The sequence below is a fragment of the Simochromis diagramma genome, unplaced genomic scaffold (genome assembly GCF_900408965.1).
Source record: "Simochromis diagramma unplaced genomic scaffold, fSimDia1.1 OVJJ01000419.1, whole genome shotgun sequence".
NCBI classification, from domain to species: Eukaryota; Metazoa; Chordata; class Actinopteri; order Cichliformes; family Cichlidae; genus Simochromis; species Simochromis diagramma.
In genome coordinates this window covers 2,273,015-2,300,245 of record NW_024387244.1, presented here as the reverse complement: position 1 = coordinate 2,300,245, position 27,231 = coordinate 2,273,015, and the positions used below count along the sequence as shown (strand labels likewise).

At 40.3% G+C, this 27,231-nt stretch overlaps 2 protein-coding genes, 1 long non-coding RNA gene and 1 pseudogene across 7 annotated transcripts in view; 3 read left to right on the top strand and 1 right to left on the bottom strand.

Moving 5' to 3' along the window:
- The first annotated feature begins 254 nt into the window (after positions 1 to 254).
- On the top strand, positions 255 to 11,571 carry LOC120747118 (vitamin D3 hydroxylase-associated protein-like). Its single transcript, XM_040052770.1, has 15 exons — positions 255 to 579; positions 926 to 1,039; positions 1,382 to 1,519; positions 1,663 to 1,796; positions 1,948 to 2,154; positions 2,251 to 2,291; positions 2,417 to 2,541; positions 2,736 to 2,861; positions 3,692 to 3,789; positions 4,024 to 4,123; positions 4,202 to 4,245; positions 4,350 to 4,389; positions 4,465 to 4,573; positions 5,107 to 5,252; positions 11,113 to 11,571. Exons 1-15 carry the CDS (start codon positions 400 to 402, stop codon positions 11,233 to 11,235), a joined length of 1,725 nt encoding a protein of 574 aa, XP_039908704.1. The 5' UTR covers positions 255 to 399; the 3' UTR covers positions 11,236 to 11,571.
- Positions 8,329 to 23,984, bottom strand: LOC120747119. Of its 5 annotated transcripts, none has more exons than XR_005699040.1 (4): positions 23,975 to 23,984; positions 22,448 to 22,458; positions 16,722 to 16,727; positions 8,329 to 9,666 (listed from the first exon to the last, which is right to left on the bottom strand). It is a non-coding gene; the product is annotated as an uncharacterized LOC120747119 (long non-coding RNA). The 5 variants fall into 5 exon arrangements; XR_005699041.1 differs by having other exon boundaries at positions 8,329 to 9,596; XR_005699043.1 differs by lacking the exon at positions 16,722 to 16,727 and adding an exon at positions 10,995 to 11,003 and having other exon boundaries at positions 8,329 to 9,456.
- On the top strand, positions 15,144 to 25,261 carry LOC120747117 (annotated as a pseudogene).
- Positions 15,265 to 27,231, top strand: part of LOC120747113 (vitamin D3 hydroxylase-associated protein-like) — a 48,956-nt gene continuing 36,989 nt past the window's right edge. The window contains exon 1 of the mRNA XM_040052760.1: positions 15,265 to 16,028. The gene's annotated coding sequence lies outside the window, so the exon portion shown is untranslated. The remainder of the gene's footprint in view (positions 16,029 to 27,231) is intronic.

Genomic DNA, 27,231 nt, shown 5'->3' with positions numbered 1-27,231 from the left:
TTAAAAAGGCATGAACATTTTTTTGTATCGAAAAAATATCGAACCGTGACACCAAAGTATCGAACCGAACCGAACCGTGAATTTTGTGTATCGTTGCACCCCTATTAATTACATAGCATATTGATTTTTTGTTAGTGGGTTAATCACTCTTCCTCACGCTCATATTAGTTGTTGGTGGCTACTGGTTAATGAGTCACTAAAAAAGGCTTTTTGTCTGTCCTGAAGTTAATCAACCCTACATGCTCACCACGCCCACTTTAGTTCACAGCTAAAACAAGGCAAGCCTGTCGCATTTAAACAGCTGTGTGTTAGGTCCATGTGGCATTTAAACCAATTTGCAGCCACAGGGCAAAGACGAAAATCACGCAGAACACTGAACCGTTTATTAAGAGAGTGAAGATGGACAACTGGACAGCGGCTCTGCTCACTGGTGTTGCCTGCATTGTGGGATACCTGGTTGTGCGGGTGAAAAAGATCAACAGCCTCCGACAGGCAGAGGAAAAGATCAAGAGAGCCAGAAACAGGAGAGACGAGAGCTTGCAGCGGGCAGAGCAGGCGGTGCTCCGGTACAAACAGTCGGTGAGAGTTCAGAGCTTTGGGGGTTTTTCTGCTTTCTCTTTATCGAGAAATCTCAGCTAATGATCTGCTTTTAGTTTAACCTGGTGGAGGGTTAGTCACTAAATATCAAAATACTGGCACTTTGCAATGTCTCCATGCTTGGGCCTACTTGAGCATGAAAATTAAAGTTATGACTGTGCAGACCGTTTAAGTGCAGTGAACTCATTGCTGTGTTTCAGAAAGTTTGTAAAAAAAAAAAGTGGAAGGAAGAATCCTGAATCTGTACATGGATGTGGTTCCGTCTCTTTGTTGCAGCCTTTAAAAGAAATAATAACATAATGATTCTGTGTGGGTCTGTGTCTCCTAGCATCCGACAACTGACTCTGCTTTGATCCTGACGCTCTCCCTGTCTGAGCTGACACAGCAGCTGAACGAAGGTTTACTGCGCCCCGAGGATGTGCTTTACTCTTACATGGAAAAGGTTCAATATCCAGCATGACACAAATCTTTCATAATAGCTCAAATACAGCAAAAGTCATTTTTAAACAAGTAATCATTTAAATTACTCAGACTTATCTTAATGTTTATTTTTGACATTACTCCTACTTATAACTCACTGCTTTTTAGTTCTTTTTACACAGAATTGTGTCTTATTACAGTTAAAGTTTAGACACACTGGATAATAATATTCATATAAGCAACACAGACTGATGTGTCAAGTAATGTTTGTGTTTCCAACAAGAGTTTAATATTTTACAAAGATTAAAATCCCTTTAGTTAAAAAGTTAATCTCAAACTGTCTGTGCTTGTTTCCTTTCAACAGACTCTGGCTGTAAACCAAAAGTTGAACTGCTGCACTGAAATTTTGGAGAGTTTGGACCAGCTGACAACTGTTGGCTCCAACAAGGATGGTCTCTTGTACGGAGTTCCAGTTAGCATCAAAGAAAATATTACATTTAAGGTATTACAAAGGTTATGCAATGCAAATTTCAGTTACAGTTAAAGTATTTCCCATCAGTATTTATAAGTATGGTACAGTATTCTCGAGCATCATAGCTCAGGTATTTGATGTAACATTATCATCTTTGTTTGTTCCAACACTAGAATCATGACTGTTCTTGTGGTGTGGTCATTAACCTGGACCAGCCCGCTGAAAAGGACAGTGTGCTTGTTCAAGTCCTGAAGAAACAAGGAGCTATTCCCTTTGTGAGAACCAACTTGCCTCAAGCTCTTTTAAAGTACATCTTTTATCAGTTACTCACATAAAAATCTACAGCACATTTAAAACTGAGTGCATGTGTTAAGTTGCCTTTGTCCATTCCAAATGTGCAAATAATGAAAATATGAATGAAAATAATATGCAGAGACTCATTAACTGTCTGTTGACAGCTATGACTGCAGTAATCCTATCTACGGGCAGACTGTGAACCCTCATAACCCCCAGAAGACGTCTGGAGGTTCATCTGGTGGGGAGGGGGCTCTCATCGGGGGAGGGGGCTCCCTGCTTGGTATAGGCACTGATATAGGTGGCAGTATCCGTATTCCTGCATCCTTCTGTGGAATCTGTGGTTTCAAGCCAACTGCAGGTCGGCTCAGGTGGGTCTCATTCAGTCAGTTTCCTGGAAATTTATTATACATTGAGTTACACTGAGTTAAACTCTGTCTTTGTTAACACTTTTGTGTAATGATTAGTTCACAGGGCCTTCGTCCAATTTATCGAGGGCAAAAGTCAGGTAAGAAACATATGTACTTTACATATAAAGTAAATGTAGTTACATAACCACTGTATAGCAATATTTCACAGACACAAACTGTCTCAAATATTTGAGCCACTGCTTTATATTTCGTATGAAACTAGTGTCGTCATCTCCTGGACCCATGGCAAGAGATGTGGACAGCCTGGCTCTGTGCATGCAGGCGCTTCTTTGTGACCACATGTTTTCTTTGGACCCCACTGTTCCACCATTACCTTTTAACATGGAGGTGTGTCCTGTACTGTGAGGTTCATATAATCTGTTAATGATTTTTTTTTTTGGTTAAAAACTACAAATTAAACCGACACATAGTTGTCCTAATCCTTCACTTTATATTACGCTTTACAGGCTGTAATCTTAAACTTCGCAAACACATCTGATTATATTTAATTGACTCAGGAAATGAAAATTCTTCACCCTTAGATATACAGAAGCTCCAGACCTCTAAGGATTGGTTATTTGGAAAGCAATGGCTACACGCATCCATCTCCAAGCATGGCCCGAGGCGTCAGAGAGGTCAAAGCTCTGCTAGAGCAGGCGGGACACACAGTAAGACGTCACCACACACACAATGATCACTGTCAAGCCCCGTATGTGATTTAGGGCTGTGCTATATATCACCAAAATCTCATATCCCAACATAGGACATTTTTCATCCCGATAACAATAGATATCACAAAATAGGGCATTTTCTGTAAATTCTGTAAATCTCGGGCAACTCGACTTGCGTGAAGTATTTTCAGCTGGGCGTTGTGTACCTGGAGTTGAGTAGTTTGACCCATGCATGAAGCTATACATTTTTAAACATAAGTTGTGACAGGGGCTCCAATTTCTATTTGTATGTATTTATTACACGGCGCGCTGCGGGGAAAAGCCTGTTCTAATGTTTGAGTCTAAAGTTTATTTTGAGCACCTGACGGCTCTTTTTTGCTTCCCATCCATAAACTCGCTCTATACGCTTTCACATGATTCTTGTGTAGGTGGTAGAAGAAGTTTGTCGTGTTTGAGTCTGTGGTGGTGAGCGGTTTGCAGCGTAATTTGCATAGTACAGTTTTCCGGTCCGCGTCAGTTCTTTCATAACCAAGCCATGTCCATGCTTCAGAGGTAGCCCCTCGTCTAGGAATAAGGTCCTTGATTTGTTTTGACTGGTCCTTCCATTTGGAGCTACCTGGTGTTGCCTCATTTTCACTGGCTAAGCTGGTATTCTCTGTGTCCCGATGAAAAAATATTGCTGTAAACAGTTTATTTTGCGACACCATGACAAACGATAGCATATAATTTGAAATGATAGATGTTTTCATATCGTCATCTGATATATTTCGACATATCGCATAGCCCTACGAGTCATAGGTCATTAATCCTGTCATTTGTGTCTTTAGCTCGTCCCTTACGGTCCACTGAAGATGGATCAAATTATCCCTGAACTATTTTTAAAGGGTGTATTTGCAGATGGAGCTACCACCCTGCTACAAAAACTGTGAGTTGTTCCATTTAATAAGTCAGTTAGTACCATTTGTTTTCTAAACTTAAATCATGTAACATTTAGAGATTTTGTTTCTTTTTAGTTCTAACCACTAAACATCAGCATGCTGCCATTGTCTTTATGAACAACATGGGGTTGTGGTTCTTTTTGAAACCATTACAGTAATTCTCAGTTCAGTGTCTCTGAACAGACTGTTTTCTCCTGTGCCAATGATCGCTTTCATTTTAGGGAAGGGGGACCTGTGGACCCTTGTCTGGAGCCTCAGGTTTTTCCTTGCGGCTTTCCCAAGTGGTTGAAGAAAACCATTTCATTCTTGCTCAAACCCGTGGTGAGTCCTTGGTTTAACAGTTAACTTCACAGTTCAGTCTGATAAAACATTTATAATGATGCTGATTTTTTTTGGCAGTTTCCTCGCCTTTCTGCCAACTTTGGTGCTCTTTGTGGAGTTGGGTGAGAAAGTATCCTTGAAATTGTTCATTTTTGTGCTTGAATCGTTTCTTTGTTACATTTCCATGTGCTAGGAATTATATCCAAACATTCTGCTTCATTTTTAGATCTGTTCCAGAGCTGTGGAAGCAACATGCTGCTGTTGAGGTACTGTCAGCTGATGATGCATGGTCACGTATGAAAGTCTGAAGTAGAAATTGAGATTTCCTGTGTTTTCTTTAGGACTACATTCAAGAGACAATAGCACATTGGAGGAGCTGCAACATTGACGTGCTGCTGTGTCCTGTGACTGGACCAGCCTACAACTTCTTATACTGTGGCAAACTTTTAAGTATGGCTGATTATGATAGCTGTAAACTATAAAAGGCAAAAGATTGCAGGGACTAAGAAAACAACCGCTTTATTTTTCCAGTTTAATTTTTATTGTGTTTAGTACTTCTATTTGTAAATGAAGTTTAGCTAAAGGTGTAATTCATGTTGTAGTGGATTCAGAGGGTTTCATCACTGGGGAACCGGATACATACAGTATAAGAAACAAAACAGTTACATGTTACAATACAAGAGTGTGACAGGACTTAAAAAAGTGAAGAAAAAGAGACATTTCATCAAAGATGAGGACGACTGCTTTTGTCTACTGCTGGGAAAACTGGGCATTACAGGACAGAGTGCAGCACAGTAAGAGTCATGAAACTGTCTCCAGACATTGCTTGATTAAAAGGTAACCTGGATTACAACATCTGGATAAAGAGCAAAGCAAAGGCATTACTGCATTAACTAAATTATATTTAAATTAAACAATAATTACATTTGTAAAGGTTAAGAATAGTGTTTATGTTTCTTTATTTTTGTTTTCTACACTTTCAGCTGCTGCCAGCTACACGATGCTCTACAATCTCCTTACCTTTCCTGCGGGTGTAGTCACTGTTTCCACAGTGACCACAAAGGATGAGGAGGAACTCAAGCACTATAAGGGCTGTTATCAGGACATGTGGGACAAACTCTTCAAAGAGGTAGGCAACATGTACCAGTGAGATAAGACTGAGTGAGAACATAGAGCCAGATTTACTAACACTTTGTCTCAGGACAAAACTGGGTTTTAGCATTAAAAAGGCATAAAGTAGATTTTTGTAAAGAAAGTGCAGTAAGAGTAAAATTAGTGCTGCATATTGATGTTGATTCAGTTTTATCGCAGACATCCAGAAATATTATAATTCTGATCATTTATCAGTACATATCCCTATTGTTATATCTATGTATAAAAACAAAGCTGACACATGTGAGACTTTATTAGAGGTGTAAGCATCACAGCAGATGCCTTTGTGTCAAAGTAACTGAGGATAAAATACAGAGAATGTGATGAGATTTTCCTGGCCTGTCTTTTTATAGCAGATAAATGCCTTAAAATATTGTGCAGTAGATTAAAAACTGTTGCAGTTGTTTCTGTTCTGGACGTTTTCACTGTACCTTAACGCTCGTTCTTTTCTGCAATTTAAAATAAAAGTAATGTTTATATCCACGTTGTAGACTGTGTCACTATTTTCGCCCTGCGGCATATGAATTGGAATCAGCTGATTGTATCTCATGTGCAAGTGCAACCGATAAGCAAGATCGATAGGCAAGCAGACTAACCATTCCAAGGAACTGACTACCAAACCACTTAATGCTAAATTTATTCAATGAAGTCAGAGGTGACTTGTAACCTTCAAGCTAAACGAGTCACACAATGCCAGCGGCAACAAAACTGTTTCCAGCTCTTCAGTTTCACAGCCTGTGCAATAGTGTTCAAAGAGAAACGGCCAAAAAATGGAGAAACAGGGAGGAGGACAGCACTGATCCTCAGAAGAATCAGAACTTTGATGGACATCATACTAAACAATGTATTTATGTTGATAAAAGTTATTAAGTAAAAGTGTGCTTTTAAAGTTTTATTATACTCCACTTAAACAGTTATAATTCCAGGATCATGAACAGCACACGGTTTTCAGCACATCAGCTGTGCTCCAACACCATTACTTCTTACTGGTGGGTCTACACAAATTCAGCTGCATGCACTTTTGGGGATTGTGCTCTTTTGCCCTGTTTAGTAAATCTGGTGTCATAGACTCAGTGTCAGGCTAGCTTTTCATGCAGCAACAACAAGTCAGGAACCCCTGATGTAAAGTCTAAAATACAGATTTTTTTTTTTTTTGAATACTTGTGAATGTGCGTCAGTGTACTTTAATGTGGTTTCAATCAGCTGCTGTAGCACATCTGTCTCGGGCTATGTAGAGCTCATCGTTTGATGTCCCCTATTACTCATCTGTGCATGTTGAAGTAATAATAAACATTACTCGCTTGAATCTAATTTTTCCCTTAGTATCAGTTTTGTGCTGTAAGGTCAAATGCTGTTCTCCTAGCTTCCACACTTGCTGATCATAAGGTGGATCTGGGCCTGGAGTTTGTTTAAATCTCAGAGTGTTGTGATACTCGGTCGGTTTCTGGAAAGTGGATGTGGCGGGTGTGTGTTGACGGGCCACATCGTGTAGTGCTTTTAGCTCTGGCAAAGCGAGAGTCCAGTAATAATGTGGAACACCGTAGCCTTGAGAGAGACACACGCGGCTACTGTTTTCTGTGTTAGTGCTATCTGGTGGGGTGTCATTTAGCATGCACTCAGCAGTCATGCCATTCTTTTCTGGTATTACACCTATCTTAAGTTTTGTCAGAGCGTCTCTACCTAGCAAATTTACTGGACACGACGGGTCATATATGCATTTAATAAAGCACTTGCGGCCACTTTCTGTATGTACTAGTTCTAAAGGGGCAGTTAATTGTTGTACAGTTGTGTGGCCTGAAGCTGACTTTACAACTAATTTGTCCTTTGAAAACTAAGTTCTTAAGTGGCTGCCTCAAAACTGTTTTGCATTATTTCTCTGTGGCCTACTCCTACAATCTCGTGTGAAGTGACCTTCCTCTCCACGGTTCTAGCAGGCGTTGTCTCTATGTTATCTGCTGTTTCTGCGTGGCTGTCTGCAGCCTTGGTGTTTGTGACTTTGCTCGCCTCTCTGTCCCTGATAGCCACCTGCGGATTAGTGTTTTAGTCTAATGTCAACACGTCAGCCTTATTTTTAAGTTACAGAATGCTTCTTCTTTTTTTTTTCTTGTTTTGGGAGAATAGATGCAACACTACATTTTCACTTAAGGCAGTTTTAAATAATTTCTAGTTTTTCAAACAATTCATGCATCTCACACATTTCAAACTCTGAAGTTAGGGTTGTTTCCCAGTTTTTTATATATATAGATATATATATATATATATATCTATATATATAAAACTTTGCATTGCTCACAGCTCATAGCTCACAGCTCTAAACCTAGGCATTTTTCAATCATATGCCTAATCACTATGTGTCACTGTGATTCTCAAGTATTGTCACAAGTTCGTTTAAATTCGTTTCCAAAACCAACAAAATAATCAAACAAAAACAAAAACATAAACGTGTCAGGACACAAAAGAAAAAAGAAAAAATGCTGCCATCCGAACAAGGCAGAAGTCTGCATATGTTGGCTTTTAATAGCATGCAGCTTGTAACATGGTAGACTAATGTGCCTGTGTTAATTCAGCTCCATATTATTGTGTGAAGTTGCACTGGGTTGGGAGTGGTTTTGTGTGTGTCACATTTTTGGTGAGCCAATGGCTGGAATCGGGTTGGACTAATTAGAGGCAGGTGTACTTGATTGCACTGATACACTGGTCTACTTATAGCCCACACTACAAACACTGCTGTGTCGTTTTGTCTCTCTGTGTAGGTATGTAATGTGATGAAATCAGATATGTTTGGGATGGATGGGTTTTGCGCTATGAATTTTATATTAAGTGTGTCGTTTTGTCTCTCTGTGCAGTCCAGGGCCTATTATATGCCACAGCCTAAAGGCAGCAGGGTTGCAGAGGCTTGAGTGACCACTGACTATATGCTTGCAGGGTGGTGGGTCTCCAAGGACAACTTCTAATCCTGTTAAAGGCAACATGTGGAGTGCAACTTGGCCGTGTGGCATAGCTGGCTCTGGCCTTGGGACTGTGTGTTTTTATACAATTCATAAGTGGGGAAACTGGACTGCTTTATATTTTATCTCTTGATATATTTTTCGTCAATAAATTATCTTTTAGAATTTTATTGACTGTCATCTTTTTGCCCATGACTGAGACGGTTGGTCAGACCTAGAGTCTTTCTTTGGGTGTGTTACAGCAGCTTCTGCTCTAAAAGAAACAAATAAATAAAAGGAAAAGAAAATGTGGAACATGCTCATCAGCTTAGCAGTGTCTACATATTTAATTCAGCTTCTCAATCCTGTAGTTTTAGCTGTTGTCTACAGGGTTTTGCTTATTGGTTGTTATTATAGGTGTGCTCTATATCTCAGCAATGTGTCATTCTAGAATGATAGGTTTCAAGCTGGTCAAGTGCCTCTATGCACTTCATTAGTTTAGTTATTCTCTGTATTGTCTTCATCTCACATGTCATTACACTGAGTTTCAGCAAACCTTAAGCTTGATGCAGACTACTGTTTAACAATTATCCACCTCACATCATAACCGACTAAGGTGCCTCTTCATATTAATATTATGTCATTGTTAATATTATCCTCTTTGTCTTATAACAGCAATAGCATATTATAATATTTTATTAGTGTGTACCACTATACTACTACTGAGCCAATTTGTTAGTTAGGATCATCTTATTCAGCAAACAGATAATTTAGAATTCATCCAATCTGCGGTCACATTTGTTCTCTCTGTTGCATGGCGGACCAGGCAGTTCTATTATAATATATTATTTATATTTTATTTTGTATCCATCAAGGGCTTCAGATGACCTGCAGTATCATCCTTTTCCCAAGGTGGAGACAGTTACCTTTTCACACACTGTCCTTGGCTGAACAGTGACACAGCCTTAATATACTTTATTTATGTTATTAAAATATTTTCGTGTGAATTATTTGCTTTATATTCATTTTATACATTGTGGGCATGGTCATCATGCCAACTGTGTTTCATTGATAATATCACTTTACAGGTTGTTATCCTTGCTATTATTAATTTCAAATACTCTAAAGATAATTTCTACTGTAATTTTCCCTTTGTTTATCTTTATTTCGTACTTTTTATATTTATATCTACTCAGTGGGGTCTGTTTTCAACCCTTTTAAACTACTTCAAACTACTGTGATCTCTAGTTTTCACTTAATAGGGATTATTATGTTCTTCCTGATATGGGTGTTGCTGCAGATGCGGCTGCAGGAATGAGTCATGGCTTTCTAAAAGGATTGTGGGCACTGCACAGTGTCTCGTCTTCTGGTTTTACTAAACTGGCAGTTGAGTTCTATTCTTCTGACTGTTTATATTTTGTTTTCTTAAATTTCTCAATTTACAGACATTGTTTTGTCCGGCGCCTGGATTTTTCTTTTCTCACCACTGCTCGTCAGCAGGAGTGAGTTTTAATTTCACTTGCTTGATTACCCATCTTATTGTATTTACTTATTTTTGTTTAAGTAATGTATACACGATACAGCTGCTATCACCTTCGCTGGTATTAGAGACGAGAGTGGTTGCTCACACGCCCTTCGACTTTCGGACTAGTTCCGAAAGCGGTGTGAACTTTACGAGACGGAACTCGACCGTTCTCTCAAATCACCAGCACGTCAGTGAACAGCAGTAAAAAAAAAAAACACAGTAGGAGCAGCTCAGTCACTTATTGGACCGTGAAAATTCAGCTTGCTCCGTTAATTGAAACAATACACACACACATTCACACCTATTCGCGCGACCGGAACCCTTATCATAAGGGGAGCTGCCAGTCTTTCTGTAGACGAGCTACTTATTCCCTAGACCCTGTCTAGACCCAGCTGGGGGAGCTACCCAGAGCTCCAAACCTAACCCACAGAAGTGGGGAGCTTCCAGTCGACGAGCTCCAAGCTACCAGTCGACGAGCTACTTCCGCTATTTTAAATTCCCTGAATTTAAAATACGTTTTTAACGCAAGATTGTGTCAGTGTGTCTGTATCTACCTGGTCAGTGTCGCCGGGTCTGGTCCACCTCGATCGGGTCCCCACCACCGTGGGTCACTTTCTAAGACGTTGGCCAAGACCCGAATTTAACGCTCTTGGTCTTTTATCACACACCTGGTGTGTGAGCTGTCGACAGGCGAACAACGTGGACTGGTCACGGAGATGGGACACGATGGAGGCGCTCCGGCTCCGAAGGACCAAGAAATGTTGGGGGAAAACTCTGTAAAAAAACCCAGGAGAAATAAAGACACAATGAGACAAAGTTACTTTTTATGCTTTAACGTGCGCACGGGTGAGCTGCAAAGAACAACTCACAACCATGAACAGAGGCTTGGCATTTTTATAGGCACAGAGCACAGAGACAGTGAGAACAGGATAAGAAAATAATAAACAGATAAAATAAAACAACTCCATATATGGTTCTAGTCTCGTCAGCAGAGAGCTGGGAGAAAGATAAAACAATCTGAGACAATACGTCCTTGCTGGGAAAATCTAAAAGACACTTCTAAACTACTTATCTTAAACACAGCTTGTACATTTAAAAGAAGGTAAAGTTACATAGAATCATTTTTCCTCTAACATCTTGTAATAGCTAAATTAAGAAATGCAATTTTTTTCTGTGGAATGTTATTTAAAAATGTGATGTATTACTCTGGACATTCACTTCAATTCTATGTACTTAACATGACTTTACACAGAACCAAGAACTGAACCAGATCAGTCTATTGCGGCTCCAATATTTATAGAGGGTTTTTTTATTACAGTAGGTGGATGAAGGAGACTGTGGTGCGTTCAGCTGGAGTGACAGGAGTGGGGTTTTTTTGTGTTCAGGCAGTGTCCGGTGGTGAGGGTCTACCTGTGGCGGTTCAGTGTGTTGCTCTGCCGTGGCAGGATGAGCTCTGCCTGCGCTTCATGAAGGAAGTGGAACAACTGGTCAAAGAAAGCAAGAAGTAAAGCTGCTTTCTGTCTCAGTCTCACAGGAGAGGCTGAGTACTTCAGAGACAACAAGTTAATTTGAGTACATTCTGTAATAATAAGCTAATCAAGTCATAAATGGTGGAGAATTCTTAATCTAGACACTTTTTTTGGCTGTTTGCTAAAGGTTAAATAAAAATTTACTGGCAAAATTATGCATTTATGTTTTTTTGTTCTTATATTTTAAAGGCGGGTCTTTTATATTGTCTTGCTATCACCATTGTTATCATGATCATTTATCCACTTTTAGGAACCTGCAGTCAAAACGCTTCATCTTTTGGTGTATTTATTAAAGCATTGGATGATCAAAAATCAGCACATACATGGATCTCTTCTGTTCAGAAAACTACAGTCTGCAAGCAGTCAACTTCCAAAAGAGAGTAAACTATCTTAGCAGTTATAGAAAGATTTACATTTTTTTACATTACATTTTTTAATTATATTAAAAAAATGATAAATTACTCTTTCTGGACTTTAAAGTGGGCTAATTGCCCGTTGACCGCTCCTTCCTGATAGTTAACATGTTCCCTGACAGCACTCACTGAATTACTTTGAACTGAAATTATTGTAAAATAATAATAAGAAACCCCCAACTTATTTTCATTGATGGTGATATGAGTTAGTACATAGTACATTTGCTTTTGTGTCGTATGTCATTCATTATGTAAACTTTTGGGAAAATATGTTTTTTAATTTCATCATAAATAAATAATCAAAATGTTGCATTCTGAGCAGAAGATGATACAAAACTGAGAAGGCTGACAGAAAGAGTTCTATTTGCCAGGCCTAATATGATGAACCACATCCCCTAAAATCAAGAGAGTCACAAGCTCAAACTGAGTAAAAACAACAGAGACAGAGAGGTCAGAGTCAGAAGCTGTATGAGAGCCCTGGTGGTGACATCCTTCACTATAAAAAAGCTCAGAAAATGATTGCACATATTAGCAGAAACTTCCAAACAGACATTCAATGGAGTATTAAGAACAGCCTCAATGGTTTTAAATAACACAAGTGGGTTATGACTGTTGGAAGAAATAATATTTGCAAAGTATTCCCTTTTTGCCTCTTTGGCAGTGTTCTAGTAGCAATTCCAGCAGTCTTAGAGTTTGAAATGATATCTAGAGCCACAGATTCCAAGATAGTTTGACAGCAAGAATAAGACCAGGAATTAAGGTCTTCTGTATCAGAGGAGACAAAGTCAGAAGGGCCACAGGGCTGATTAAAAGCAGCAGAAAACTGCGTGGCAGTGGAGGGGTTAATAACCCGACAGTGCAGAGCGGCAGCGCGAGATTTAACTGCAGTATGTGTAAAAGCAACATTGAATAACACAGGCATATGATCTGAGAGCACAGAGTCACAGATCTCCAGGTTAGTGACAGGCAGACCACATGAAAGAACAAGGTCCAGTGTGTGTCCGTGCTCATGTGTAGGGCCAGGCACGGACTATACCAGGTTAAAAGAGTCAAAAGGCCCAAAAAGTCCTTTACTAGTGGTTTATCAGGACAACACACGTATATTAAAATTGCCAGCAATAAGAACATGATCACAGTTGGGCATAATCCCAGCTGGAAAAAATGGAAGTCGTTTATGAAGTTCTTGTTGTATTTCGGGGGGCGATAGATGAGGCGCAGAAAACCGGGTTTGTGTGACTCACCTCAAGCGAGGTAAGTTCGAAGCTGGAGAATGAAGGCTTCAGAAAACACTGCTTACATTTGTCATCCTTTTTGTAAATAGCCGCTGTGCCTCCACCTCCACCCGATGTCCGTGGCGAGTTAAAGTACCAGCAATCCACTGGTAGAAGTTCAGACAGAGCACTGGACTCACCACCACTCAGCTACGTCTCAGTCACACACAGGAAATCCAGATCACGGGAACCGAAAAAGTCCTGAAGATCAAAAGTGTCGTTCAAAAGCGATCTGTCACTCACCAGGCCAATCCTGGCAGGAGCAGGAGCTGGAGCAGGAGCAGGAGCTGGAGCTGGAGCTGGAGCACGGGCTTCAGCAAGTCGAGAAATCCGACGCAGCGGCCTCAGGTTTCACGGCGGAGGTCATCAAAGCCGACCACGGGCACTAAGCAGACATCAACAGGATCCAGAAAATGCCGAGACACAAACAATCTTGGGAACAATCCATGCGCTGGTCAGAAAACAGCAGAAAAATTCGGGAAACATTTAGCTTTAACAGCCGATATCATTAATGTAAATTGCAATACAAAGTTATGTGAACATAGTTTCAAAAGGATTACATCCGAGGCTTTTATTCGTTGTGAAGTTATTAAAGTTTAAATTGTGTAACAGATACATATATAAAATAAAAAATATGAAATGTTGATTTGAAAACATTTAAAACATTAAATAACACCAGCTACAGTAGTGGTGGTTTGTTGTTCAGGAGAACAGTTTCCAGTATGTTGGCTGATCAATTTTTTGCGTTTAAAAATAATCGTTACGCTGATTTAACGCTTTACAAGAAGTGTTTTTCATTATTATTTTGTATTCATATTTACATACACTTTTTATATTGTTTATTGTGTTGTTGGACTAGAAATCTTTTAAGTCAACAGTGATACAAATTTAATGGGATTTAGTTGCATTTAATTTGTAAGTGTAGCCGGATGGGCTACTCGCCTTTCTTTTTCTCTCTCTCTCCCTCGCTCGCTCGCTAGGTTAATTGGGAACCCACCTGCATATTGATTGCAGGGTGGCGCCAGTCCATATAAAGTAAAGCCTGTCACGGCTGGGGCGGCAGTCGTGTGGATTAGAGGTCTGCGCGGGAATGTTTTTTTAGTCCCGCTCCCGCTGTATATTCAGTCTTTGTTCACCCGCTGCCCGCTTAGAATAATTTTCTACCCGACCCGACCGTTCCCGCTAAATTTAGATCTGGTTTCCAAAATCTCACATTTAAATGGGGTACCACCAAAAAATAGAGATAACAGATAAAACTGCAGGTTGTGCAATGATTGTATTTATTTTTCTTAAACAAGATGCATTTATCTGTCAACATGCAACATTTATCTTTTAACATGGAAAACGTGTTGCAAAAATATGGGATGGGACATGAGTGCCGCCTTAAACCTGAGGTTCCAGTCTTGTGACTGCAAAAGGGTAAAACTTTGAGGCATTTATCGCATTGTACAAAGGGTAATTTTTTTCCATTTGCGTCTATGACGCATGAAAAAGACTCCCATACATCAGACTTGCCTGATGTGGGTTTCCTTAAAGTAAACTGACCGTTGTCTAATCCCAGCTGAACGTCCTTCAAGGAAATTGCATCTTCAGTTTGCTCTGCCATGTTGGTAAAGCGCGCTCTGATGCAGGTGATGCGCGCACAGAGTCACAGACTGTGCAAGTAAAATGCACGTGCAAAAAGCACTGATCCATGCGCTCAGTGCGTGTAACAGGCGTGAGCACTGGCTGTACCAGTGCTCAATTAGAATGAGGAAATCACAGATATGCTGTTCCGAAAAAATGTCGGGCACGCTATATTTTCAGACCGCGCGCTCCCGTTCAAATTACACCAGAGTTACCGACCGCTACCGCATTTTATTTGGAAATTTATTCCCGCGCCGCAAGAAATCTGGTCGGCTCCCGCGGGACAGCCGCGGGAATGCAGACCTCTAGTGTGGATGGTGAGAAAGGAGGATCCAATGGCGGAGGTGCAAGTGGGTTTTATTTACAGTGCACAAAACCAAGGTGTGGGCAGAACCGAACATAAACATAAACTGGGAAAACTAATACGAAATGGAGGACATGGAGCGAGGAGCAGAAAGACACGAAGAAACATGGAACAATGTAGACTACACGGGAGATTCACAGACGACGCGACGAGAAGCACAGGCAGACACAAACTATAAATACACACACCAATCAGGAAACGGCACACAGGAGGGGACACAGCTGGAACTAATAGGCATAACGAGACACAGCCCTACAAAGTAAAACAGGACACACACAGACTGTTTCACAACACAAAACTCGGGGACAGAGCACAGAGGGAGACACAGGTAGGGAAAAGAAACACTACAACCAAACCCCAAGAACTAATACAAAATCAGAATAAACTAGAAAATAATAATCATAAACTCAAAGCGCTGGGTCACCGACCCAGGACCATGACAAAGCCGGTGTTCTCCTGGTTTATTCCTCCCATCCGTTTGGCAAAAAGCAGCAGCCAATGCTGGCACGCCACAACGGATTGATCAGCAAGCGAGTAGATCATATGACAGCTACAGCGCGGCAGTTTGTTTTATTCCGGCGTTGCGGAGAGAAGTGCTCCAGTTATCTCCACCAGTGAGAGTATAGCGCCTCCGGTCCTACTATTTTTATTAGCATTCACAATTACCGGAGGCTAAGGTTATATTTATCTGTTGTTATAGGGTTTGATTGCTGCTTCACATCTCCGTGGCAAACTGCCCGACCTTAATCGGAAGAGTGAAACGCCTTCCCAGCTGCTGTTGTGAGGGCTCCTCCTCGGTGGAGCCTGCTGTCTTGTCTTGTCTCGTCGTGAAACTGTAGGCTTACCTTTTTCTGGTTCGCCTGGTTTTATTTTATTTTATTCTGGATTGTTGCTGGAGTTGTAGTTGATTCGTGGGGCGTACGCCTTCCAGTATTGTGTGCGTGCGTGCGCGCGCGTGATTTCTTTTATTAAAGTTGGTTTTAGTTTTTTATGATCTGTAGCGAGCCGGACGCTCAGTGTCCTTTTATTCTTTTAACGTGTTTCTGTGTTTTATTTCGGTGAACGGAGGATGTGCCAGTGGCCCTGAGACCTCAGGTGGTGGGTCATTTTCGCACTTTTGTACAGCACCGGGTGGGCTGTAGTGATTTTCTTCTTGTGGTGCGTCGTTGTTGACAGTGTCCTAAAGTTTTAGGACACTGTCAACAACGACGCTACATTTGATTTTCTAATATTTTATTTATTTTTACTATAAATAAAACAGTTTTAATATTGGAGCCAATCTGCCTCGGTGTGCATCCTTGAATCTGTGCGGCCTCTCTTTATTCCTTTTATCTATTTTTCTTAAATATATATTTCCTGGGGGTGAAATTCCCCTATAGCGTTGTCATTTTATTATTCTTTTATAACTCCGCCGACCACTTGGTCACGTAAGCAAAATGTTAAAACGTAAGTTACCACAAACTATTTTTTAATTTAGCTGAACAATAAATGTTTATGTCAGTGGTTAACATTTAGTATTTCTCACTCAGAAAAATCAAGCCATTCTTACTGCTGTGTACTCACAATGAATAAGTTGCTCTAACTCAGCAATCTTAAGTAAGCTGTACTTTTCTTTAAGGCAGCGATTTTGCATAATTTCTTTACATTCTGAGAACTAATTAGATTTTACATTTTAGAATGTGGGTTATTATTGAAATGAAAGGCCATGTTGCTGTGTATGTAGATTAGGGAAGCTACGGTACACAACACGGCCACGCCTAAAACAAGACAAGCCTGTCGTCGTGTTTAAACATCTGACTGTTAGGTCCGCTTGGATTTTTGCATTTTGCAGCCACAGGGCAAAGACGAAAGCCACGCAGGACACTGAACTGTTTATTAAGAGAGTGAAGATGGACAACTGGACAGCGGCTCTGCTCACTGGTGTTGCCTGCATTGTGGGATACCTGGCTGTGCGGGTGAAAAAGATCAACAGCCTCCGACAGGCGGAGGAAAAGATACAGAGAGCCAGAAACGGGAGAGACGAGAGCTTGCAGCGGGCAGAGCAGGCGGTGCTCCGGTACAAACAGTCGGTGAGAGTTCAGAGCTTTGGGGGGTTTTCTGCTTTCTCTTTATCGAGAAATCTCAGCTAATGATCTGCTTTTAGTTTAACCTGGTGGAGGGTTAGTCACTAAATATCAAAATACTGGCACTTTTCAATGTCTCCATGCTTAGGCCTACTTGAGCATGAAAATTAAAGTTATGACTGTGCAGACCGTTTAAGTGCAGTGAACTCATTGCTGTGTTTGAGAAAGTTTGTTTAAAAAAAAGTGGAAGGAAGAATCCTGAATCTGTACATGGATGCGGTTACGTCTCTTTGTTGCAGCCTTTAAAAGAAATAATAACATAATGATTCTGTGTGGGTCTGTGTCTCCTAGCATCCGACAACTGACTCTGCTTTGATCCTGACGCTCTCCCTGTCTGAGCTGACACAGCAGCTGAACGAAGGTTTACTGCGCCCCGAGGATGTGCTTTACTCTTACATGGAAAAGGTTCAATATCCAGCATGACACAAATCTTTCATAATAGATCAAATACAGCAAAAGTCATTTTTAAACAAGTAATCATTTAAATTACTCAGACTTATCTTAATGTTTATTTTTGACATTACTCCTACTTATAACTCACTGCTTTTTAGTTCTTTTTACACAGAATTGTGTCTTATTACAGTTAAAGTTTAGACACACTGGATAATAATATTCATATAAGCAACACAGACTGATGTGTCAAGTAATGTTTGTGTTTCCAACAAGAGTTTAATATTTTACAAAGATTAAAATCCCTTTAGGTGAATAAGTTAATCTCAATCTGTCTGTGCTTGTTTCCTTTCAACAGACTCTGGCTGTAAACAAAAAGCTGAACTGCTGCACTGAAATTTTGCTGGAGAGTTTGGACCAGCTGACAACTGTTGGCTCCAACAAGGATGGTCTCTTGTACGGAGTTCCAGTTAGCATCAAAGAAAATATTACATTTAAGGTATTACAAAGGTTATGCAATGCAAATTTCAGTTACAGTTAAAGTATTTCCCATCAGTATTTATAAGTATGGTACAGTATTCTCGAGCATCATAGCTCAGGTATTTGATGTAACATTATCATCTTTGTTTGTTCCAACACTAGAATCATGACTGTTCTTGTGGTGTGGTCATTAACCTGGACCAGCCCGCTGAAAAGGACAGTGTGCTTGTTCAAGTCCTGAAGAAACAAGGAGCTATTCCCTTTGTGAGAACCAACTTGCCTCAAGCTCTTTTAAAGTACATCTTTTATCAGTTACTCACATAAAAATCTACAGCACATTTAAAACTGAGTGCATGTGTTAAGTTGCCTTTGTCCATTCCAAATGTGCAAATAATGAAAATATGAATGAAAATAATATGCAGAGACTCATTAACTGTCTGTTGACAGCTATGACTGCAGTAATCCTATCTACGGGCAGACTGTGAACCCTCATAACCCCCAGAAGACCTCTGGAGGTTCATCTGGTGGGGAGGGGGCTCTCATCGGGGGAGGGGGCTCCCTGCTTGGTATAGGCACTGATATAGGTGGCAGTATCCGTATTCCTGCATCCTTCTGTGGAATCTGTGGTTTCAAGCCAACTGCAGGTCGGCTCAGGTGGGTCTCATTCAGTCAGTTTCCTGGAAAGTTATTATACATTGAGTTACACTGAGTTAAACTCTGTCTTTGTTAACACTTTTGTGTAATGATTAGTTTACAGGGCCTTCGTCCAATTTATCGAGGGCAAAAGTCAGGTAAGAAACATATGTACTTTACATATAAAGTAAATGTAGTTACATAACCACTGTATAGCAATATTTCACAGACACAAACTGTCTCAAATATTTGAGTCACTGCTTTATATTTTGTATGAAACTAGTGCCGTCATCTCCTGGACCCATGGCAAGAGATGTGGACAGCCTGGCTCTGTGCATGCAGGCACTTCTTTGTGACCACATGTTTTCTTTGGACCCCACTGTTCCACCATTACCTTTTAACATGGAGGTGTGTCCTGTACTGTGAGGTTCATATAATCTGTTAATGATTATTCTTTTGTTTAAAAGCTACGAATTATGCCGATACATAGTTGTCCTAACGCTTCACTTTATATTACTCTTACTTCACCTGTTATTAATGTCCTGAGATACAGAATTAACTTTACAGGCTGTAATCTTAACCTTTGCAAACTGATTATGTTTAATTGACTGAGGAAGTAAAAAAGATTGACCCTTAGATATACAGAAGCTCCAGACCTCTAAGGATTGGTTATTTGGAAAGCGATGGCTACACGCATCCATCTCCAAGCATGGCCCGAGGCGTCAGAGAGGTCAAAGCTCTGCTAGAGCAGGCAGGGACACACAGTAAGACGTCACCACACACACTATGATCACTGTCAAGCCACGTATGTGATATGAGTCATAGGTCCTCAGTGTTGATATTTGTGTCTTTAGCTCGTCCCTTACTGTCCACTGAAGATGGATCAAATTTTCCCTGAACTATTGATAAAGGGTTTTTTAGCAGATGGAGCTACCACCCTGCTACAAAAACTGTGAGTTGTTCCATTTAATAAGTCAGTTAGTACCATTTGTTTTCTAAACTTAAATCATGTAACATTTAGAGATTTTGCTTCTTTTTAGTTCTAACCACTAAACATCAGCATGCTGCCATTGTCTTTATGAACAACATGGGGTTGTGGTTCTTTTTGAAACCATTACAGTAATTCTCAGTTCAGTGTCTCTGAACAGACTGTTTTCTCCTGTGCCAATGATCTCTTTCATTTTAGGGAAGGGGGACCTGTGGACCCTTGTCTGGAGCCTCAGGTTTTTCCTTACGGCTTTCCCAAGTGGTTGAAGAAAACCATTTCATTCTTGCTAAAACCCGTGGTGAGTCCTCTAATTCCGTGACAGGAACATATTAATTTAGAGATTGGTTTGAAAATTAATTTTACACCTCAGTTTGTCTTCTTTTGGCAGTTTCCTCGTGTTTCTGCCAACTTTGATGCTCTTTGTGGAGTTGGGTGAGAAAGTATCCTTGAAATTGTTCATTTTTGTGCTTGAATCGTTTCTTTGTTACATTTCCATGTGCTAGGAATTGTATCCAAACATTCTGCTTCATTTTTAGATCTGTTCCAGAGCTGTGGAAGCAACATGCTGCTGTTGAGGTACTGTCAGCTGATGATGCATGGTCACGTATGAAAGTCTGAAGGAGAAATTGAGATTTCCTGTGTTTTCTTTAGGACTACATTCAAGAGACAATAGCACATTGGAGGAGCTGCAACATTGACGTGCTGCTGTGTCCTGTGACTGGACCAGCCTACAACTTCTTATACTGTGGCAAGCTTTCAAGTATGATTCACTCAGTATGACAGACAACTTAGTTTCTGTATCTATCACTTTGTTTTTAACTCATTCACTGCCAGCCATTGGCAGTGAATGAGTTAAACCCATTGACTCATTCACTGCAATTGACGGCTATAGACGTCAATGGCAGTGAATGAGTTAAAATACTGTAATCTAAGGACTTTAAAGATGTTTAAAATGTGAACACTTTAAACATCAACATTCAACAACATTTGTAAAGGCTAAGAATGGTGTTTATGTTTCTTTATTTTTGTTTTCTACACTTTCAGCTGCTGGCAGCTACACGTTGCTCTACAATCTCCTTACCTTTCCTGCGGGTGTAGTCACTGTTTCCACAGTGACCGCAAAGGATGAGGAGGAACTCAAGCACTATAAGGGCTGTTATCAGGACATGTGGGACAAACTCTTCAAAGAGGTAGGCAACATGTACCAGTGAGATAAGACTGAGTGAGAACATAGAGCCAGCTTTACTAACACGTTGTGTCAGGCCAGGCCATCCAGTGCATTACTTAATTATTCCCAGGTGAAGCCAATTTGTTACACAACTCATTACATTACATTCGTATTTCTCCATGAAATTAGTGCTGCGTATTGATTTTGACTCCAGTCGATTCAGTTTTAACTCAGGTATCTAGAAATACTAGAATTCTGATCATTCATCAGTACATATCCCTATTTTTATATTTGTATAAAAAAAAGCTGACACGTGTGAGATCTTAGAGGTGTAAGCATCACAGCAGATGCCTTTGTGTCAAAGTAACTGAGGATAAAATACAGAGAATGTGATGAGATTTTCCTGGCCTGTCTTTTTATAGCAGATAAATGCCTTAAAATATTGTGCAGTAGATTTAAAAACTGTTGCAGTTGTTTCTGTTCTGGACGTTTTCACTGTACCTTAACGCTCGTTCTATTCTGCAATTTAAACTGACTGTGTCACTATTTTCGCCCTGCGGCATATGAATTGAAATCAGCTGATTGTATCTCATGTGCAAGTGCAACCGATAAGCAAGATCGATAGGCAATCAGACTAACCATTCCAAGGAACTGACTACCAAACCACTCAATTAATGTTCCCTCTAAGCTGCGCACGTGCTCAATTGCGCACTGCTGGCACGGCCTCTGCGCACAGAAAATCTGCGTTGCGCACAAAAAAACTCTAACCTGAATTGAAATGAAAATGAATGCTTTAACAATTCTGTTTTGCAGTGTTAGTCAGTCAGTGACTGGCGGCTCCCGTATGGGATTAGAACGATGCCACCTTATCCCGTAGTCCAGCCAATGATGCGATTCACATTCGTATATACGCAGCTAATCAACGTGGTTGACAGGCTATGACAGCGTCCTTATGTGCCGACACCGGTCTTTTAGCTGGCAAAGCGGCTGATGTGGAGTGAAGCCATGTTAATGACAACATGTACAACCATTGGAGATGTGAGCAGGACAGACGGAGCAATTGACGGAAAAAGTGTGGACTTTATATCAGTTTTTAAATTGTGTTAATCCAGAGTTATGATAAAAATATCTGCAATGTTTGGTTTTCTTCCTGTTTACATTTACTGCCCCAGGGCAGCTTGTAGCCACAGCTGCCCTGGGGCAGACTGACCGAGGCGAGGCTGCCATATTGCGCCATCGGCCCCTCTGGCCAACACCAGTAGGCGGTAGGTGAAGTGTCTTGCCCAAGGACGCAATGGCCGAGACTGTCCGAGCTGGGGCTCCAACCAGCAACCTTCCGATTACAAGACGAACTGCCAACTCTTTGAGCCACGATCGCCCTATCACTATATAATTAATTGCCCAGCATTGGTCATTATTTACTGTATTTTGCAGACAGAGTTACAGGACTCTCTCACAGACTCAGACTCATAATACAAGTCAGAGCTTTATTAAAAAAAAGAAAAAAGAAAAAAAGAAAGTTGTGTTTTCGAAATTGGAGTTCAAGTTATTTTTACTTCCAATAGTGTTAACATACTACACAGGTCAATGACTAGATTTTTTTTTTTTTTTACATTTTCATTGTAAGTGGGCTAAAGCACTTAATTAAAAGTAGTCTAACATAAATGTAAATGCTGTAATTGGATTATTTTAATAAACCATGTAACTTGGATGGATTCGATGCTGGCGTGACCACAGTGCACACGTCTGCTGTTGCTCACAGTGGTCCAAGGGACCGCTCAGGGAGTTTGTGTGTTCGCTCAGACACGTGAAAAATTGAGGGAAAATTGCACTCAATGCTAAATTTATTCAATGAAGTCAGAGGTGACTTGTAACCTTCAAGCTAAACGAGTCGCACAATGCCAGCGGCAACAAAACTGCTTTCAGCTCTTCAGTTTCACAGCCTGTGCAATAGGGTTCAAAGAGACACGGCCAAAAAATGGAGAAACAGGGAGGAGGACAGCACTGATTTTAGACCCCATCCTCAGAAGAATCAGACCTTTGATGGACATCATACTAAACAATGTATTTATGTTGATAAAATTTAACAAATACATTTTTAAACAGTTATAATTCCAGGATTGTAAACAGCACACAGTTTTCAGCACATCAGCTGTGCTCCAACACCATTACTTATTACTGGTGGGTCTACACAAATTCAGCTGCATGCACTTTGACAATACGTGAGATCACAGATGTACACGCCTACACATACAGGTCCTACTCAAAAAATTAGCATATTGTGATAAAGTTCATTAATGTACTGATAAACATTAGACTTTCATATATTTTAGATTCATTACACACAACTGAAGTAGTTCAAGTCTTTCAGTGTTTTAATATTGATGATTTTGGCATACAGCTCATGAAAACCCAAAATTCCTATCTCAAAAAATTAGCATATCATGAAAAGGTTCTCTAAACGAGCTATTAACCTAATCATCTGAATCAACGAATTAACTCTAAACACCTGCAAAAGATTCCTGAGGCTTTTAAAAACTCCCAGCCTGGTTCATTACTCAAAACCGCAATCATGGGTAAGACTGCCGACCTGACTGCTGTCCAGAAGGCCATCATTCTGGACATCATTCCCTCAAGCAAGAGGGTAAGACACAGAAAGAAATTCCTGAACGAATAGGCTGTTCCCAGAGGGCTGTATCAAGGCACCTCAGTGGGAAGTCTGTGGGAAGGAAAAAGTGTGGCAGAAAAGGCTGCACAATGAGAAGAGGTGACCGGACCCTGAGGAAGATTGTGGAGAAGGACCAATTCCAGACCTTGGGGGACCTGCGGAAGCAGTGGACTGAGTCTGGAGTAGAAACATCCAGAGCCACCGTGTACAGGCGTGTGCAGGAAATGGGCTACAGGTGCCGCATTCTCCAGGTCAAGCCACTTTTGAACCAGAAACAGCGGCAGAAGCGCCTGACCTGGGCTACAGAGAAGCAGCACTGGACTGTTGCTCAGTGGTCCAAAGTACTTTTTTTTTTTTTTTTTTTTTTTGTTTGTTTTTGTTTTTTTTGGATGAAAGCAACTTTTGCATGTCATTCGGAAAGCAAGGTGCCAGAGTCTGGAGGAAGACTGGGGCAAGGGAAATGCCTGAAGTTTTTTTTTTTTTTCATTTTTCAGCACAACCTGGCACCTGCTCACAGTGCCAAAACCACTGGTAAATGGTTTACTGACCATGGTATTACTGTGCTCAATTGGCCTGCCAACTCGCTCTCCTGACCTGAACCCCATAGAGAATCTGCTGGATATTGTGAAGAGAAAGTTGAGACGCAAGAGCCAACACTCTGGATGAGCTTAAGGCCGCTATCGAAGCATCCTGGGCCTCCATAACACCTCAACAGTGCCACAGGCTGATTGCCTCCATGCCACGCCCCATTGAAGCAGTCATTTCTGCAAAAGGAATCTCGACCAAGTATTGAGTGCATAACTGAACATAATTATTTGAAGGTTGACTTTTTTGTATTAAAAACACTTTTTTGTTATTGGTCGGATCAAATATGACATATATGAATATCACAATATGCAAATTTTTTTTGAGACGGACCTGTACATAACTTTCACGTGAACTCTGCAAAACCATTTTTTTTTTTCTAGCTAAACGCCTATCCGCACTATTTGGGGATTGTGCTCTTTTGCCCTGTTTAGTAAATCTGGTGTCATAGACTCAGTGTCAGGCTAGCTTTTCATGCAGCAACAAGTCAGGAACCCCTGATGTAAAGTCTAAAATACAGATTTTTTTTTGAATACTTGTGAATGTGCGTCAGTGTACTTTAATGTGGTTTCAATCAGCTGCTGTAGCACATCTGTCTCGGGCTATGTAGAGCTCATCGTTTGATGTCCCCTATTACTCATCTGCGCATGTTGAAGTAATAATAAACATTACTCGCTTGAATCTAATTTTTCCCTTAGTATCAGTTTTATCTTGTAATAGCTAAATTAAGAAATACAATTTAATGCAATTTTTTTTCCTGTGGAATGTTATTTAAAAATGTGATGTATTACTCTGGACATTCACTTCAATTCTATGTACTTAACATGACTTTACACAGAACCAAGAACTGAACCAGATCAGTCTATTGCGGCTCCAATATTTATAGAGTTTCTTTTTATTACAGTAGGTGGATGAAGGAGACTGTGGTGCGTTCAGCTGCTGAGCATTGAGTGACAGGAGTGTGTTTTGTGTTCAGGCAGTGACTGGAGGCGAGGGTCTACCTGTGGCGGTTCAGTGTGTTGCTCTGCCGTGGCAGGATGAGCTCTGCCTGCGCTTCATGAAGGAAGTGGAACAACTGGTCAAAGAAAGCAAGAAGTAAAGCTGCTTTCTTTCTCAGTCTCACAGGAGAGGCTGCAGACTTGAGAGGAAACATGTTAACTTGAGTATTTCCTGTAATAATGAGCTAATGGTGTCATAAATGGAATATTCTCTGCACTACAAGCTTAATCTGGGCACTTTCTGGGTTTTTTTTTGGCTGTTTGCTAAAGGTTAAATAAAAGTTAACTGGCAAAATTATGCATTTTTTTTTTTTTTTTTTTTTTGGGGGGGTTTTTTTTTTTGGTTTTTTTGTTCTTATATTTTAAAGTATTTTATATTGTCTTGCTATCACCATTGTTATCATGATCATTTATCCACTTTTAGGAACCTGCAGTCAAAACGCTTCATCTTTTGGTGTATTTATTAAAGCATTGGATGATCAAAAATCAGCACATACATGGATCTCTTCTGTTCAGAAAACTACAGTCTGCAAGCAGTCAACTTCCAAAAGAGAGTAAACTATCTTAGCAGTTATAGAAAGATTTACATGAGAATGTGCATCTGTCTGATTGGTTGAAAGAATGACACAGGGAAAGAGCCGTGGTTAAGACTTGGCACTCTCTGATTTGTTCTCCTGATAGTCTTTCCACGTGGCAACAGTCACTGGCTTACAGTGAGAGATCTCACTTGACAGAGTGCCCCGTGCGAGAAAACACCTTACCTCAGTTGTTATCAGGGATGTTTTATTGTCATGCTGATATCAGCTTTAACCGACACAAAGTCTCTCTTTCTTATTGCAGAGAACACTGTTATCACACCCAGAGCCAAGAAGGTTTCTCCTGTATGAAACTGGGTTGTTCATATACACACACAGGCCCTGAATTATTTACATCTTTTGGCAACAAGTTGTGGAATGGCTGATTCCACTTTCCTTTATCCCTGCAATACAAAAAATATAGAAGTATAAAAGGACATCTTAACCATACATGAAAATATTTCTCCCTAACACCATCCATTTCATGTAATAAAGCATGAAAAGGCACTAAAAGCTTGAAAACTGGAAGCATGTCAATATTAGGCAAAGAGACGGTGCTAGCACAAGTTTAAAAATGTTGAAAATTAACATTAAACGATAGGTATCGAAAATAATCTGCACAAAACACACCTATATCTCTTTGCTCTAAGCTGTCTGTAACATTAGTTTTATGTATTTTACTAAAGTCAAGTCAGTTGTATTTGTACAGGCTAAAGTCATGTGTGTTTAAATTGCTTCACAGCTAATGTTTAAAAAATAAGCTCACTAACTTATAAAAAAGAAAGTGTGTGTGTGTGTGTGTGTATTTTAGTTAATGAATGGCAATGAGCAATCTGTGTTGCAACATCTATGTCCTGAATGTGCAGCAACTTATAGATACTAATCTTCAGAAAAAAGGTTTTGAGGTCAAGGTAGCTGGTGCAACCCAGTTTATTTTTTAAATATAGTTAGCATACCATGATATTTACCCAACAGCATATGTTTCAAAGTATTTTGGACAGAATTATATTATAAAAATGATAAATTACTCTTTCTGGACTTTAAAGTGGGCTAATTTCCTGTTAACCGCTCCTTTCTGATAGTTAACATGTTCCCTGACAGCACTCACTGAATTACTTTGAACTGAGATTATTGTAAAATAATAATAAGAAACCCCCAATTTATTTTCATTGATGGTGATATGAGTTAGTACGTAGTACATTTGCTTTTGTGTTGTATGTCATTCATTATGTAAACTTTTGGGAAAATATTTTTTAATTTGATCATAAATAAATGATCAAAGAACATGATCATAGTTGGGCATAATCCCAGCTGGAAAATCAGAGAAGTCGTTTATGAAGTTCTTGTTGTATTTCGGGGGGCGATAGATGAGGCGCAGAAAACCGGGTTTGTGTGACTCACCTCAAGCGAGGTAAGTTTGAAGCTGGAGAATGAAGGCTTCAGAAAACACTGCTTACATTTGTCATTCTTTTTGTAAATAGCCGCTGTGCCTCCACCTCCGCCTGACGTCCGTGGCGAGTTAAAATAGCAGCAATCCACTGGTAGAAGTTCAGACAGAGCGCTGGACTCGCCACCACTCAGCTACGTCTCAGTCACACACAGGAAATCCAGATCACGGGAACCGAAAAAGTCCTGAAGATCAAAAGTGTCGTTCAAAAGCGATCTGTCACTCACCAGGCCAATCCTGGCAGGA